The 17297-nt window shown below is 48.8% G+C and overlaps 1 protein-coding gene across 4 annotated transcripts in view; it reads right to left on the reverse strand.

The window, feature by feature from the left end:
- EYA2 (EYA transcriptional coactivator and phosphatase 2) overlaps positions 1–17297 on the reverse strand; it is a 268408-nt gene that overhangs the window by 69212 nt on the left and 181899 nt on the right. For all 4 annotated transcript variants that reach the window (XM_026503660.4, XM_044385868.3, XM_048222359.2 and 1 more), the window contains one exon: positions 16851–16934. In XM_026503660.4, coding sequence (XP_026359445.2) covers positions 16851–16934 — 84 coding nt within the window. The remainder of the gene's footprint in view (positions 1–16850; positions 16935–17297) is intronic.

Raw genomic sequence — 17297 nt, forward strand, 5'->3', positions numbered from 1 at the left:
TATTCAAAATGTGACTGGAGACAAGGGAGTTGCTGGTGGGGAACCAATTTCAAGCAAGGAGAATGAAACGATCTGATTTATATCCAAAATAGATCACCAGGGCTGCCTTCATGGCACTATGTCATCCTATCCAGCCAAAAACCCAGGGAGGTAGGTGTTGTTACTATACCCATTTCAAAGATGAGGGTCTGAGGCTCAGCGAATCCTTGCCGTCCTAAAGATGGAACTCAGCTCCAGGGTAGTCTGCTCTAAGCCCATCTTTTCCTCCCCTGTCACTCAGCCCCAGAGGATGTGACATCAGATGTATTTGGACCATCATCTCTCAGCCCAAAGGTTTCTTTGCATTGAGGATCAGGAAAACGAGGGAGTTTGGCAAGAGCTGATACTAGCCTGGTTTCAGTCTGCATTACAACTTACAAACACTGGCGGTGTGTCACGGTATGATGAACAGTGCTAAGGGTCCTATCACCCCTCAACCAGGGAACCGAAAGAACAAAAGGAGGGTAAGAGAGAACAAACAACTGTTTTGAGTAGCAAAATGAATTTCCTCTTAAATGGTGACAGAGCACTCAGCATATTGTCAGCTGGACTTCCAGCGTCTACAGAGGGGCCCTGAGAAAGAGCTAGAGGTCACTGCGTGTGGCTCCTTCCAGTCCTGAGGGTAATGTTCTCATCGACATCTATCAGGACACAGGGCTCCTCTTCCCTCACATTTCAACTTAGCTGTCAAGATGCAGCATTGCTGAGAACGATAGAAATTCATTCATCCATCCTTTCATTTATGCTGCAAATATTTACTGAGTGTCTTTTATGTGTCAGGCACTGTTCCAGGCATTGGGATACCTCAGCACACAAAACAGTCATATAAATGAATAAAGTAAGATTTGCAGTATGTCTGATGGCAGGGATGCTATGTATGGCCACATAGGTTGTGCACTGCATAACTCTAGGGGCACCATTCACATGGACCACCATGAAAGTGGTGCCTCCTAGAGTTGAGCAGTGCACATTCTGTACTCCTGCCAGGTGGTGGAAAACACTACAGAAAAAAAATATGGCAAAGAATCTGTGTCATGTATGTGGGCTGTGTAGGAGGTGTGGCAATTGCATAGAATGGTTAAAGAGGTATTTGCTGAGAAGGGGGCATTTGGGCAGATTTTCGGGGGAGAGGGAGGAAGCCATGCGGGAATAGGAGCATCTCAGATAGAGGGAACCAAGTGTTCAAAGGCCCTGAGGTGGGAGTGTGTCTGGCAGGTCTGAGTACCACTGAGGAGGCCAGTGTGGCTGGGTCAGAGTGGGGGAGGGGAGGAGTACTAGAAGAGGGCATAGAAGTAATGGACCCAACCCTTTAGGGCCACATCTAAGGTCATGGACCCAGGGAACTGGCCAGATTATATTTAATCTTCAAAAAATTTTTTAAAGATTTTATTTATTTATTTGACAGAGACAGCCAGCGAGAGAGGGAACACAAGCAGGGAGAGTGGGAGAGGAAGAAGCAGGCTCCTAGCGGAGGAGCCTGATGTGGGGCTTAATTCCAGAATGCTGGGGTCACGCCCTGAGCCAAAGGCAGACATTTCAACAACTGTGCCACCCAGGCGCCCCGTTAATCTTCAAATGTTAACTGAGCACTTATTATGTGCTGGGTAAGACCACATGGGGTCTTGGCCTCATTGTGGCTTACAACATACATGCGGAAGTGAGTGTTTGCTGTTCTTGTCTGCACAGCATCCAGCCCACCTGCTGGTAACAGCATCATAAGTGTTTTTTTGGGGAGCCTGAATTTCATCACACCCTATCTGCATAGTTATGAAGAAGCTGACCCACCTAACCCCAGGGTGAATGGTTTAAGCCAGGTTAAGGACAGTTTTGTCTGGGACTTGGCTGGAACTACTGGAAAAGAGGTAGTCTCTATTTACTGGGGTTACTGAGCTGGCAGGGTATTGGTCTTGTGCTGCTAAGGGGCATTTTTGCCACTGCAAATGAAAGAAAACCGAGTTCTGCTGACATTGCTTGAGCCCCTGGATTCAGCCGTACCTGAAGCCAATACACCCCTGAACATTTTGGTTATAAAAGCCAATGAATTCACTTTCCTGCTTATCAGCTTAAGTTGGGTTTCTGTTACTTATAACTGAAAGGAAACTGATTTGAGAGCAATTACGAGGCATATCAAATGGGCTGTGCTAGAAACTAGGGAGATAGAGAGAATGAAGACACAGTCACCATCCTGGCACTTGAGAAGCTACAGTCTAGTCGGGGAGATAGACAAGTCATGAGGTGATAACACATCTAGTGATCCATGCTGTAAGAGGGGCAAGTGCAGGGTGCTAAGGGAACACACAGGACGGATGCCTAATCCAGGACAGTCAAGGAAAGCTTCCTAGAGGCGGAGACATCCAGTTTAAGACCTGAAGGTTGAATGAGCATTAGCTGGGCAAATGGGTGGCAAATGAGACAACCATTCCTGCTGGAGGGAACAGCACAAAGGCCCAGAGTTTCTAGGTGCAACTGCAAAGCTGTAGCCTAAAATAGAAATATAAACTTGAGAGTCTCAGAGCTGAGGCAGGAGAGGATCTGGAAGGGTCCTTCTGTAAATGAAGCACCAAAGACAGCCATACTGACAGAGACTAAGCAGCTCCCGTGAGTGCACAGAATGGCCCCAGTGAAACACAGGGCCTTGCTGTCTTTCACTCTTCAACTCCTGCTGTGAGAAATATTTAACTTTCCCCTTGACGCTTCCTAGAGAGAGACAACAGTGCAAAGGACAATAATGATGACTGATATTTGGCCTTAGGCAACAGGAAGGAGTGGGGACTGTGGCAAACTGGAGCCCACCTGCCCCCGCTGAAAGGGGCAGCTGCCACGTGGCTCCAGCCAAGTGATACCATTTGGGTTTGTGGGTTCTTCATGGCCAGACCTTCTGATTTTTCAAGAGAACCCAGAAATCTGAATTTTTACGTGAAATCTCTCAATTTTATTTTTAAAAAAAGATTAATTAATTTAAGAGAGAGCAAGCGAGCATGCGTGCATGAGCAGGGGGAGGGGCAGAAAGAGAGGGAAAGAAAATCTCAAGCAGACTCTCTGCCGAGCGCGGAGCCTGACGTGGGGCTCCATCTCACAACCCTGAGATCACAACCCGAGCTGAAACCAAGATTCAGAGGCTCAGTAAACTAAGCCACCCAGGGGCCCCTCAAAATCTCCCAATTTTAAATGCTGGCCAACTAATGTTAAAAATGCAACAGAAAACATGGTTGAGAGTCACTTGTGGCCTGCGGACCGCCTCCCTTCCCCCAGCATGATGTCTGGCATCGGGAGGAACTGGGGGCTTTGTGATTGGCTGTCATGTGCTCAGGTGGCCTTGGGGCTCAGAATGGCCTTTGGAGCTCTTGGGTCTGATTGTTGTTCTGCCACTTATTAGCTTGGTGGTCTGGGGTGGTGTCCTTCTGGGTAGAATGGGGATTACCACACCTGCCTTCGTGGGTTTGTCTTAAGGACCAAGGGGATGACTCGTGGCCCAGTGCCATGCACATGGGGGAGGACGTTATAGCTTTTATCCCTATAATTGAAGCTTTCTGGGAAGGGGTTATATGCTACAAACTGAAAGGCACTATAAAAGTGAAAGTAAATGCTTTTTTTTTTTTAGTTCTTACATAGATTTGACAATGAGCGAAATGAACCAATTCCTTGAAAAACACAAACTACCAAAACTCACCCAGGATGAGCCAGCAGCGAGCGTTAAAGGGATTGAATTCACAGTTAAAAACCTGAAAAACAAAATCTCCAGGTCCAGACGGTTTCACTGGAGAATTCTACTAAACAGTTCAAGAAGAATTAGCACCAGTTCTCCACAATCTCTTCCAGAAAACAGAAGACGACACCTCCCAACTCATTTTATGAGACCGGCGTTACCCTGACCCCAAAACCTGATGACGAATTTATTATTATTTTTTAAAAAACTCCTCATTTTCCAAATACAAAATGTGGATCTTTTTCCAGTTCCAAACAGTTGTATCCCTTCAGAAGTACCCACAGTGCCCTTCGGGAAGCATCACCTGATTCTGAGGCTGGTCTGTTGAGGTCAGTGGGGCAGGAGTATTATTCCGATTTTACAGATGAGCAAACACCTCTCTTGTTCCTAAATATTTTCATCAGCTCAAAAGAAAACCCCATACCCGCAAGGCTGTTGCTCCCATTCCCCACCCCCCAGGCCCTGGTAGCCCCCCACCTATATTCTGTCTGTATGGATTTATTGATTCTGGATGCTCCGTAGAAATGGAATCACAAGATGCGAGACCTTTTGCGTCGGGCTTCTTTCACTTAGCAAAACGTTTTTAGGGTCCGTCCACGTCATAGCATGGATCCGTACAGCACACCCTTTTATGGCTGAAAAATCCTCCATTGTACGAACATCCTAAGATGTGTTTATCCATTCATCCGTTGATGGGCATTTCCAAAGAGATTCGAAAACTACTTTCTACTTTGAACCGGGCCCCGTGGGGGGACTTGGATCAGAGCTTTCCCCCTCTGCCGTCAGAAGCACCTATGAGTTTACTCATTCACAGGGGAAACGGGGGAAGCAGGCATGGTGGGGGGACCTCCTAATTCCCTGTCAAAGTCAACCCCCAACACGACCTTGCCGACACCTTCCTGCCATTCACCGAGTGACACCCTCATCCCCAGAGGCTCACAGCAATTCCAGTGATCCTGGGACAGCTGAAGAGCCCTATTGTTGGAAAATAAGAACCGTAAAAAGTGCAGGTGGGGCGAGGGGGGAGGCAGCTTCTCAACCTGCTAGTTAAGTGTAAAGGAAAATTGTTCCCATTATTTTGGTTCGCAGGGTGCCTAGGATTTTTTTCTCTTTCCTTATCATTGTGAGCACCAACCCCTATATTTACAGAAGACAAAGAGCCTCTTGCTCGAGCCCAACCCGACAATCTGTTGTGGGTTCTGCACAGGAGATTTAACCCCCCTTATTATTATTACTTTTTTCAGATCCCCTTCGGCATTCACTGAAAGGTAGAGCTAAAGAAGGGAACAACAAAACAAAACAAAAAGTCGGTGAAAGAAGTCTTGGGAGGCGGTTGGCATTTGTTAAATTTGTGGGCGGAAAATCAGGGGTCTTAACCGGCTTGAAAACCCGCAACCTATGTTGATTCTGCGAGGAAATGGTCTCTCTCCAAGCAGCAGAGAGCACAGGGCTTCAAAGAAAGTCCCTGCTAATGAGCACTTTTCTGACAACCCCAAACCATCTCTGAAATTTATTTTATGTTGGAAATAATCCTTTAATGCTCTAAAATACATAAGCAGAGGCACTTGGCATAGAGGCCCACGGGCTCAGGGAAGCAGTATTACACAGGATTAAATCTACAAAGGGTACCACCCCCTGCCCACGGCCCCTCCAACTGTCGTTCACCTCTAGGACATCTTTCAAAGCGTTTCCAGCCTCTTCCTCACCCACCCCCACCAGAATGACAACCACAGATGCCTGCTTCTTGCCCTAATGGATGGAGCGGAGCGGCTAGCAAAGTCACCATCCCCGGTCCTACAAAGAAAATAATCACCGCTCTCGAAGGCCAATCAAAGTCCTCATTTCTTTATTAGCCGCAAAGACTAAATACCTTTCACTTAACTGAAAAGAGAGCTGGAGGGGGAAAAACAAAGATTTAAATACAAGGTTTAACCCCCAGTGGGGGAAAGAAATCTCCGACTTCCTCAGAAAATCCTTTCCAAATTGTATTCATCTTGACTTAATCCACATCTACCGAGTGAATTAGGCAGTATTTATTTTGAAAATCTATTTTATAGAGTTCCAAGGACTCTGTTTTCCTTGGGCAGGGGCTGACTCCATTTCAGAGCTGGAGGCCGCTGCGAGGGCCCCGCCAGGACTTTAAACTTCCAAGGTGCTAGCCTCACATGGCCAGCACCGTGTAAATAAACACAGCTGAGCCCAGAGAAATTGGAAGGTTTTCTCATTAAAGAAATAAAATAAACAGATGTCCTTAAGCACTTTGGCTGTGTTTGTCAAAGGATGGAAAGCTCTCGATGTCTGAGCGGCAGAAGTGAATTAGAGCTGCATCTCAAGGTAGATGGGGTAAAAAGAAAGAAAAGGAAAAGAATCTGTGGTCCTCTGAATTAACTAATAGTCCTCCAGGGAGGGCACTTTTGATTTGAACCGTAGCAACTTCTACAAATAGTTTTTAACTGCTGGGTCATAAAAGCGGGTTTTTTTTTTTTTTTTTTCCTTCTCAGTTTGTAAAGCAGTAACGGACAGGCTCAGCCGTGTATCGCCAACTGGATCTGATTGAATCCTGATGGCACTGCGCTGGGTATTGGATTCCGGAATCTGAGCCGGAATCACGTAATAACACCCGCTGAGGAGTGGGGGAGGACTGCGGCTGGTCGAGGGGGCAGAGGAGCCATGGGGGGGGGGGATTGGGATGTGTGTAGAGCTGCGATCTGGCCAGGCTCGCTCTACCCAGCCTCTTCTAGACGCACAAAGAGGCTGGCGGGCAGGCTGGATCCACAAGAAAAGTTGTCACCAAGTGGATTCATGGCTCACATCTTGCGGCACAGACCGTTGTGTGAAGGAATCACCTGCAAGTCAAGTTTAAATGTCCATTCTGGTTCAGTGCACCTGGGACCCGAGACTGCATTTCTAACAGCTCCCTGCTGATGCCCGGCCCTGGACCACACTTCAGGTTGCTGGGAGGGCTTATGTGACAACAGGGTTCTGACAATGAGGAATTCCCATTCCTGGAATCGGGAGGAAGTCTGAACACTGGGACCTCCTGGAAGTCTTAGTCTGGGTCTCCCCGGAAGCAGCCCCTGAGCCTAGGATTCCGGTGCGAGCAGTTTATCTGGGAGGAAACCCCGGGAAAGCACTGGGGGCTGAGTAGGGAAGTGGGGGCAGGGGAATAAAGTCAACAAGGGCAGGTCAAACGAACGGGTCATTGCTGTGTGCCACTGGGGATGTCTGGGAGACTGGGAAGAACACCCCAGAGTGTCACAGGTCCTGGCAGAGGGAGGCCATCATGCCCACAGGAATGGGGAGGGCTACAGGGACAGGGCGGGGTGCTCACAGCGCCGCTGTCATGAAAATTCCATCCTAGCCACCTAATGAGGAGGATGGTGATGTGATTCTCTCGCCAAGCAATCCCAGCAAGAAACGAACCCCGCGGTGTTACGGCAAGCTCCGTGGTGCTCTGAGCCTTCCACAGGGTGTTCAGACCTCATGAGGAAGGGCGGAGAGCCCTGGGTGAGGACACTGGGCGAGGAGCTTTGCTTCCCTTCCAGCTGTTGGAGGAGGGGGAGGCAGTGCAGGTGGTAGGGGTTTACAGCACTCTGAACAGACCCCCAGCCATCACAGCTTCCCTGGACAGATGCTCACGAGGACGGAGACGGCCTGCGTTTCTGAGAGGATGTTAAAGGCACAGTTTCGAACCACCTGACAAAGCTTAGAGGTCAGCTGGAGGGAACCAGGGGCCAGTAATCTCTGCCCCCACACATCCCACACACTCTGGGCACAAGCCGGCGTGGGTGGGTCACAAATGTAAGTGTTTCCGGGGACAAAGGAGGCACCATCCATGAGGGGAAGAACTCCACAGTCCACCACCCAGCGTGGGGGGTCTGAGGGGCACCTGAGGGCATATGTCCTGTCAGAGGTCCCCACTCTTTGAAAACCTTAGGCTTGCAGTTGCCAGACCTCCCCAGTTTTCAAGGGAAGTGAGACATCCAGGTTTTTATGTAAAATACCCAGATTTAAAAATATTGGCAGGGCTAGGGGCGCCTGGGTGGCACAGCGGTTAAGCGCCTGCCTTCGGCTCAGGGCGTGATCCCGGTGTTATGGGATCGAGCCCCACATCAGGCTCCTCCGCTATGAGCCTGCTTCTTCCTCTCCCACTCCCCCTGCTTGTGTTCCCTCCCTCGCTGGCTATCTCTGTCAAATAAATAAATAAAAATAAAATCTTAAAAAAAAAATATTGGCAGGGCTGACAAGTGGCTCAGCCGGTTAAGCATCTGACTCTTGGTTTCGGCTCAGGTCGTGATCTCAGGGTTGTGGGACTGAGCCCCGTGTTGGGCTCTGCGCTGGGTGTGGAGTCTGCTTAGGATTCTCTCTCTCCCTCTCCCTCTGCCCCACCCCTGCATGCATGTGCACTCTCACCCCTGCTCTCTCTCTCTCAAAAAAAAAAAAAGAGATATAGGGCACCTGGGTGGCTCCGTAGGTTAAGCATCTGCCTTCAGCTCAGGTCATGATCCCAGGGTCCTGGGATCGAGCCCCACATTGGGCTCCCTGCTCAGCGGGGAGCCTGCTTCTCCCTCTCCCCTTGCTCCTCCCCCCTGCTAATGCTCTCTCTCTCAAATATATAAAATCTTCAGAAAAAAAAGAGATATAAAAAAATATCAGCAATGAATTGAGAACTTAAGGAAGTGCCAGGGGGCCAGACTAAACCTGTCTTTAGGCCAGATTTGGCCCTGCATTGCCAGTTTGAAACCTCGAATCTTTTCGGACTGAGCAAGGCATGGCCCTTTAAAGGCACAGCATGGAAGGAAACCCTGGATAGGATTCTGCTCAGGCAGGCATCAAGGGCCACCTGGCTCCAGCCCAGGTCCCCCACCTGCTAAAATGTCCCTGGCCGCTAGCCTGCCTAGGGGGGCCACTTCTCAATACTCCACGGCCTTCGCTGAGCCCCTGCTGTGGGCCAAGCTCTGGGTGAGGCCAGGCCAGGCTGGCACCCAGCACCCTGGCCCCGGAGAGATGCTGACAAGCCCCTGTCCTGTCATGTGTGTGGACATCTGTTCCCTCGAGGGCAGGCACCCTGGAATCTCATTTTTGCAGTGCCTGCAATTGCTCGTGCTTAAGACTCCCTGCCCGCAAGCTATTTATTTGTTTATTCAACAAATATTTGTCAGGCAGATGTGCCAGGCACTGCTGGGAGCCAGGGGATGAAGCTATGAACGCATCAGACCCAGTCCGTGTGCCCTTGGAGTTCACAGTCAAGCAGAAGAGTGCACTCCAGTGGCTTTTCATTTTTACCCTGAGAACATTCACACGGATCGCTGGGGAGGCCGTTTAGATGCGTGGTTGAGAGCAGTGGGCCATACCCTGGCTTTCATCCCTTCCAAGCTGGGCGACTGCGGCTGAATCACACCACCTCTCTGAACATCAGTTTCTCCAGAAATGGCCACGCCTTACAGGTCATGGTGGGAGTTCAGTGAGAGAGAACTTGCAAAGCTCGGGAGTCCCTGAAGGATGCTTGTCACAGCATCGTCTGCAGGTGGGGACTTGGGGGAGCCTGGGTGTCCTCCTGGTGGGGAGCGCAGAGAAGGTTAACATGGAGTTCAGAGCAGCGGTTCGATGCAGGGTTTCTCAGCTGTGGCACTATGAACATTTGGGGTCAGATCAATCTCTGGGGTGGGGGCATCCTGGGCATTGCCCGACGTTTCACGGCATCCCTGGCCTCCAGCCACTAGAGGCCAGGAGCACCCCTCTAAGTTGTGACAACCCAAAATGGTTGTGACGTTGCCAAATGTCCCAAGTCACCTCCAGGTGAGAGCCACTGAGTCAGAACACGGGTATCGCATGCGTGGTGACGTGGAGGATCCAAAACCAAGAGCAGAAGGAGAGAAGTGAGAAACACATGGTATGTAAACAACACCGTTTACAGAGGTGACAGAAATGGACGCAGAAAACCAGACCGCACTGTACGGGAAAACAGACAGAATCTACCACATTAAACCATGGGGAGGGAGGAGGAAGGTCCAAATGAGTCTACGAGGAAACACACGTTGTACCCCCGTGAAACAAGAGAGGGGCTTTGTGTGCACAGACAATATGAATAACTCAACGTCTGCGTGTGAGGTCGAACCTAAAAACTAATAGCGCTCAGCAGAGTACTGGGCATATAGTGCACTGTGCAAAAAATAGGGGAATTTGTTCAAGAGGAATTTGCTAGTTGGCAATAGAGGGCGAATAGGTCAGGTCTCTTCAGAGGAAGACCCTGGACAGAAAATAGGACATCTCTGTAGCCCAGTGTGGGAGAATAAGGAATCGTGTTGCATTCTTTATCTGTGCTTGGTTCCTCCTTCGAAATGTATCCAGATCGCCACACTTCTCACCACTCCACCTCTCCCACCCTGGTCCAAACGACCATCCTCTTTCAGCTGGACTGTTGCAGTAGCCTGCTCACTGTTCTCCCTGCTCCCAACCTTGTTCCCCTGTGGTCTACTCTCTCCAGAGGAGCAGCCAGAGGGATTCTTTAGAAATAGAACTCAGACCCTGTCCTTCCTCTACTCCCATCCTCCATGGCTCCCACTTCAGAGTAAAAGCCTGGTGTGTTACTACTCTCCTCCTCGCTTGCTCTGCTCCAACTCAGCTTCCTTGTTGTCCCTAAAACTCACCAGGCAAACTTCTGCCTCAGGGCCTTTGCACCTGCTGTTCCCTCTGCTCTGCCACCAGATATCTGTTCCTCTACTTCCTTTAAGTCTTCTTTTTTTTTTTTTTAAAGATTTTATTTATATATTTGAGAGAGAGTGAGAGAGCGAGCATGGATGGTGGGGAGGCTCCCTGCTGAGCAGGGAGCCCGATGCGGAGCTTGATCCCAGGACCCTGAGATCATGACCTGAGCCAAAGGCAGACACTTAACTGATTGAGCCACCCAGGTGCTCCTGTTTAAGTCTTTATTCAACATTGATCTTCTTCATAAGGCCTTCCTTGGCTACTTTTTCCCAAATTTAATTTCAATCCCTCTCTCCTGAAATACTTCAAATACCTCTAAGAACACCATCCACAAAGAAAACCCACTGGAAAACGTATTTTCAAATCACATTATCTGCCGTTGCAAAATACTGCAAGTCACACATATATCCAGAATATATAAAGAACTCTCAGAAGTCAATAAGAAAAAGAAATATAAGCCAATTAAGAAGTGGGCAAAGGATCTGAATAGATATTTCTCTAAAGAGGATACTACAAATGGCCAATAAGCACACAGAAACATTATCAGTCAACATAATTAGTCATTAAGCACCTGCGAATCAAATCACCATGAGATCCCACTTCACACCCACTGGGAGAACTATAACCAAAAAGACACTAGCAAGTGCTGGTGAGGAGGTGGAGAAATTGGAACCCTTACACACTGTTTAGGGGATCGTAACATGGTGCATCTACTCTGGAGAACAGTCCGGCAGTTGGTCAAGATGTTAAACCTAGAGTTACCATATGACCCAGCAACTCCTTCCTGGGTATAGACCTAAGAGAACTGAAGACATATGTCCCTGCAAAAGTTCGTCCTCAGATGTTCGCAGCAGCATTATTCGTAAGAGCCCCAAATCCAGCTGTCTCTCAACTCATGAAGGGACAGGTAAACTGCAGTACAGTCCCTACGAGGGACAGTCACACGGCAACGAGAAGAGATGGAGTGTTTGTACCCACGACGGCATGGATGGATCTTGAAAGCAGGACGCTAAAGGAAAGAAGCTGGGCACAAAAGACCACATAGTGTAGAATTTTTTATAAGACATGTCTAGAAAAGGTAAATCTATGGAGACCAAAAGTAGATCAGTAGTGGCCAGGGACTGGGGGAAACAGGGAGTGACTGCTAAGGGGAACGGGGTTTCTTTTTGGGGTGATGATAATGTTCTAAAATTAGATGGTGGTGATGGCTGCACAACTCTGTGAGATCCTAAAAACCACTGAATTGTACAGACTGAAACATACAGGCCCAGCACACGGATTCTATCTCCAGAAAGCTGTTATTAGAAGACACACATAACTGGTCCTGGAGTTGCATTTCTAATTGGTATTGAGCTGCCTGGAAGGCAAGGCAGAAAAGAGGAGTTAGGGCTGACCTACTGTGAACCCCGGCGCGGGTGGATGGCTGATGAATCCCTCTTAGAGTCCCTTCCTGGCCACAGGCAAAGAAAGGCTCCTGACCACCTTGCATCTGCCTAATCCGGGCTGGAAAAAATAGAGTTCGGGGACTGCTGGGAGCAAGGTGGGAGGAGAAGAGGTTAGGGAAGAGGCGGCGACTGCTGGCTGCTCCAGCTCTCCCGGGAATGTCTAATGGATCCACAAGATGAGGGAGGTACAGCTACCAAAGGGATGTGCTGGCACTGAGCACTGGGTAGGAAGAGATGGAAAGGAAGTGGAGAGATGACAGCCTTGAGCAGCACATGCCTCTGATTGGGAACAGGAAGAGAGCCCAGTTTCTGTTTGAAAATTCAAACACTCTGTTTTGAATCATTCCTTAATCATTTTAGCTCTGTTGGTCTTATATCCCTAAGTAAACAGCAAGTTACCCTTTGGCTGGGACCACACTTGGTATGACTTCGGCTTCCTGTACAGTGCTCAATGCAGTGGCCATAAGCTAAGAGCCACTGGGCCTTGGCATGGATGTACAGGGTGTCTTGGCCTTCATAACCCATTCTGGACCTCCGTGGTCTTCACCCTCTTCTGGAAAGAGCATTTCAATTTCCTTTGGGAAACATCCCTCCCCCATTCCATGCATTTAGTTGGGATGGAGCTGACCCGCTCCTCTGCTCTCTCCGGGCATCGGCTCTTGATCTAGGCTGGCTAATCAGAGCCACAGAGGTTGGGCCAAGGAGATTCAAGCCTGGGAGCTGGGCTGGAATTCCGGAAGTAGGTTTTCTTTTTCGGTTGGGATTGCTGACAGGGAGTTGCTATATGGAGAAAGTCGGCTGAGGGATACAGAAAGACAAAGCCCTGAGAACACTGCTTTGTGCTCCTGGATCCAGCCCAACCTGAATTCCAGATACCTCTGAGTTTTTCAATTATTGTGATCCAATAATACCCTTTATAGCTTAAACACTCCATGTTTCAAATGGACTCCTGCTTGATACCAGCTATTAATAATGAGCTCCACATAGCTGTGGCTTCTGGAAAAAGCACAAAGAGAAAGAGCTGTGGGCCAAAAGTCAAGGCCATGTGTTTTAGTTCTATTGTGAATACCTTGACTATATCACCTCCCTGTGCCTCAGTTACTCTGTCTGCAAAACGGGGCTCATATTCATGTTCCTCTAGGTCCTCAATACTTCTCTGACTTCCGAGTTTATTGCTGTAGTCCAGATCTCTCTTTGGAACTTTAGCCCTACAAATATGATTGCCCTCTAGGATCTTTTTCCTCAACATTTTCCTCTTTCATTGTTATTCCTCTCACTCATTGGTACTTTGTGCTAGGAAACACTAGCTGTCCTCCAATATCTATTCTTCCTTTCTCCCTCCAGAATAATAGAATCCCTGAACTTCAATGGTGCATGTGACTAGACTATGTTTCCCAGACTCCCTTGCAGCTACACGTGGGCATGTGATCAAGTTTCAGCCAATGGGATGTGACTAGAAATGATATATAGAGATTCTGAGGCTGGCCCTTAGCAGAGAGGGGAAAAAAATAAAAATGAAGTAAAATAAAGAGAGGTAAATTCTCCTTTTCCTGTTCTTCCATCCCACTGAGTGGAACACACACTTGGGGGTGAGCTAGGTTTTATCCTGCCAATGAGGGCAACATTCTGGGAGAGCAGAGGACATATGGGGCTTGGTGTCTGGTGCTGTGGAGCAGTCCTACCAGCTCGAGTTGCTCACCCGTGGACTGTTAACGTGGAGGAAATAAACTGTCTCATTTAAGCCATGGTTATTTTGGGTCTCTCTTGGGGTGTCTGGCTTTAGCAAATAAAAAAACTGCCTCATTCCTCACCTAGGGGAGAGCTGGAGGAGGGAGTGGTGAATTCTAGAATTGGAGTGAACATGGCACAGGGGACTTGGCTGCTCCAAGAGCTAACCTCTCAGTTTTCCCTGGGCATCCCGGGGGCTCACAGGCAGGCAAGTGAGCCTGAAATACGACTCGTATTCTCTCCTGGGTGATCTTACTCTCTCTGGGCCTCAGTTTCTCCTTCTGTACTGAGAAGGGCATGTCGGTCTCCTAGGTCCTTCCAACTCCAACCTTCTGTGGTTCTGAAATTCTAGGACAGATGTTAGAACTCAGATGCCAGTGGGGCCAGGAGGGTCCCATAAGTGGGTTAAACAGGCCAAGTGGGGGCTGTGGTTGGGCTGCAGAGGAGACACCCCCTCCTAAGAGGCCCATCGCTACTCAGCTCCTGTTGATTGCTGCCACATGAGAACGTAGGATTGCCAGATTTTCTAATTTTTCAAGAAGAGCTGGAAATCTGGATTGTTTTGGTTTGTGCAATCTCCTGATTTTTTAATGTTGGCGACAAATTCACATTTTTTCAAACACTCTAGGGGCCAAACAAAAATGTCTGCAGGCTGAATTTGGTCGTTGGCCACCAGCTAGGCATTTTTTGTTTTGATACTATTTTCCTTCCTTCCTTCAGCAAATATTTATTTGAAGCCTTCTAAGTGGGGGGTACTGTTCTATGCACTGGGGATAAAGCAATGAAAAAAACAGGGCAAAAAATGTGCCTGTCATCATGTAGCTTTCATTCTAGAGGGGCGTCCTGACTTATTCATGCAACAACTATTTATTGAGCAATTCTGGCCCAAGCACCGTTTGGCTGGGTAGGTAAAAAAGCGTTCACAGGCCCTGCCCTCATGGTACATACAACATAGAAGGGAGACAGGCAGTGAGTGCGTAATTACAGACGAAAAATTCAGTAATAGGCAGGGCTGCAATTTAGATAAAGGGGAGTGGCTAGCAAAGTCCTGTTGAAGGAAGCTGCATTTAAAACGAGAACTGAAAGTAAGATTTCATCTAGTAAAAGAACATGCTAGAACATTCCAGATGAAGGCAGAGGCTTCCAGGGTGCCCCTTCTCTATACCCCTTCAGCTGTGGCCACCCCTGTACACGCAGAGGCTTTCAGTTATGAGCACTGTGCTCTACAGCTCTCTTGGGGCAGGCCAGAAATGCAGGGAGCTAATAATCCAGCAGAAGCCCTCAACCTATGATGGAAGGGAAGATGCGGATAAATACGCCAGCACCCCCACTCGTTGGTGGGTCCACTTGGAGGTGTGTTCTGCAGTCTCCCAGGGGCCCCAGGAGGGACTGAGCCCCAGTGGCCGGCAGCAGTAATGTTTCATGCAACGTGTACTGGCCGCCTCCCCTTCCCCGTCTCACTTTCCCACTCTGCACCCAGTGCTTCCTGGGAGAAACCCAGCAGAGATGGGAGAGAACATGGCCAGGTTTGAGGACAGAAAGCAACTTAAGAAGAGTAGTGGGGCTGCGGAGCGGGGCAGAAGCCAGCTCATGAAGGGCCTTGGGAGGCTGGGATTAGGGTTTGTCCATGGCGAAGCCAGTGACCATCTTCCAGCAGGGAAGTGACACAACCAGGCCTGGGTTGTAGGATGACCCCTCTGTAGGCAGCTATAAAGGGCAAGATCGACAGCTGGAGGTGGAGGCAGCTGGGATTAGGTGGTGGGGTTGGAGAGAGGATTGGGTGGCATGGGCTCAGCAAGGCACTCTGGGCTTTGTCCCCCGTCTTGAGGATGCCCACGGTTCGGTTTCAAGAATGGTGGTGACACAGACACAAAGGCCATCCTCAAGATTACACAGCCCCACATAGTCCACGAGAGCCCAGCTGTAGGACTTCAGGGCGGGCTCTCTCTAAGGCAAAGAAGGGCGAAGGCATGCATTTTAGGGCGCAAGGACTTTACCAGGTGGTTAGAAAAACCCTAAAACACCCAGACTTAGTGGGACACTCACTACTCTAGCCCCTTTGGGATGGCCCCACTTTTTGCAATGGCTGCCAAGTCCACTCCGGTGTTTTCAGCGGCTCTGGGCTCTGCCATCCTTTACCTAAGCTGTGCTCTGTCCGAGGACGCACGCCGGACTTCCCGCAGGTACTGCTAGACATATTAACGGCATTCCTACGTGGCAAGAGATTTCTGCACCACCGACACCATTTTTATATTCTTTACAACATAATGGCAGATGATAAATCTATCTTGCTAATTACACATCCAGCTTGTTATAACCCCCATAAAAAACACAAGCAGCTGGAAAAGCCATGAGGTGATGTCAAATCATATTTCTGGTCTCTAAACAGAAACAGAAATATTTTCCAGGCGCTGGTGAGTCTCATGGTTCCTACCCATGCGTGGAAGCAGCTGCCAACAGGTCGCTCACCTCGGAGGAGATGATAGCTTGCCTGTTCTCTAAAGCTCGGCCCCTCCACCCCCACCCGTCTCCCTGAAGAGATGGCATGCACATGTGGTCTGCTCGGAGGCCAACAGGACGCCTGCAGACAATCGGCCGGCTTTGGGTGTTAGCAGCTGGGGTCCTTTTTGCCTTAGGAAGGTGCTTTCAGTATTTCTTCCATTCACCACCGCTCAGCCGATAGCATTTGCCCAGAATTCTAACTGGACGGTTCCCTGATATCATTTGTCCATGATACGTGTGCAAAGCTGTGGCGAAGGTCCACGCCGGAGCTGACAAAATGCCTCCCCTCCTCTCAGAAAAACGGAAGGAAAATGGAATTCATCTGCCGGAGACACTAAGATAAACAACAGGGAACTAGAAAAATACTTTACCTCGTTTTTCAGCTAAGATTACTGTTTTTGGCTGCAGTGTTTCCTTGCCCTCTTAGGAGGGAGACAGCTGAAGGTTCTGAGCTTATACCCTATCGAGTGGAGGCTGAACGCTTCATGTGTTGGAAGAAAGGCATGGGGGACGACAGAAGGGGAAGCTAATTAAATTTTCACATGTCGAGGGAACATTTCATAGGAGCTCTCAAACCCAGACTGACCCAGAGGGGCAGCCTTTGTTGGAGAAGCCACCTCATAAACGGCCCCCACAATTCCCAGGACAAACCAGCTGGACAGACTGTCATGTTGGGGGAAAAAAAAAAAAAAAGACAGAGAAGAGACAAAATGGATTCTTACCTTCCCGTATCTGGATGCAAAAGTCCCGGTGAGTAAGGAGTGAAAAATAATTATTGTCTCGTCCAAATCCCACACGAACACACGCTGCGATGAAAGAGAGGAAAAGAATGGAGACAAATGGACTTGCTCGCATCTGACTTAATGTCTGCAGAAATTAATTCCCCGGGAGGAGAAAGAAATCTTGAAAAACATTATCTTTAAGTTATTAAACATGTGACTCACCGATGTGTCACTGGGTCCCCATCCAACCTCAGCTGTGTAAAGTGTATTCTGATGGCCCATTCTGGGCTCCTATCAACCCAGAGATGCCAGACCCAAGAAGCCCTTGCCTGCCACATAAAAGCTAAAAAATGGAGGCGATCAGGCCAAAAACAGCAATAAAAATCATATAACTCGTTTGAAAAAATGAAGCACTGCCTTTTTTACATTCACCGCTCTCTGTAAGCC

This window comes from Ursus arctos, unplaced genomic scaffold, assembly GCF_023065955.2.
Source record: "Ursus arctos isolate Adak ecotype North America unplaced genomic scaffold, UrsArc2.0 scaffold_16, whole genome shotgun sequence".
NCBI lineage: Eukaryota > Metazoa > Chordata > Mammalia > Carnivora > Ursidae > Ursus > Ursus arctos.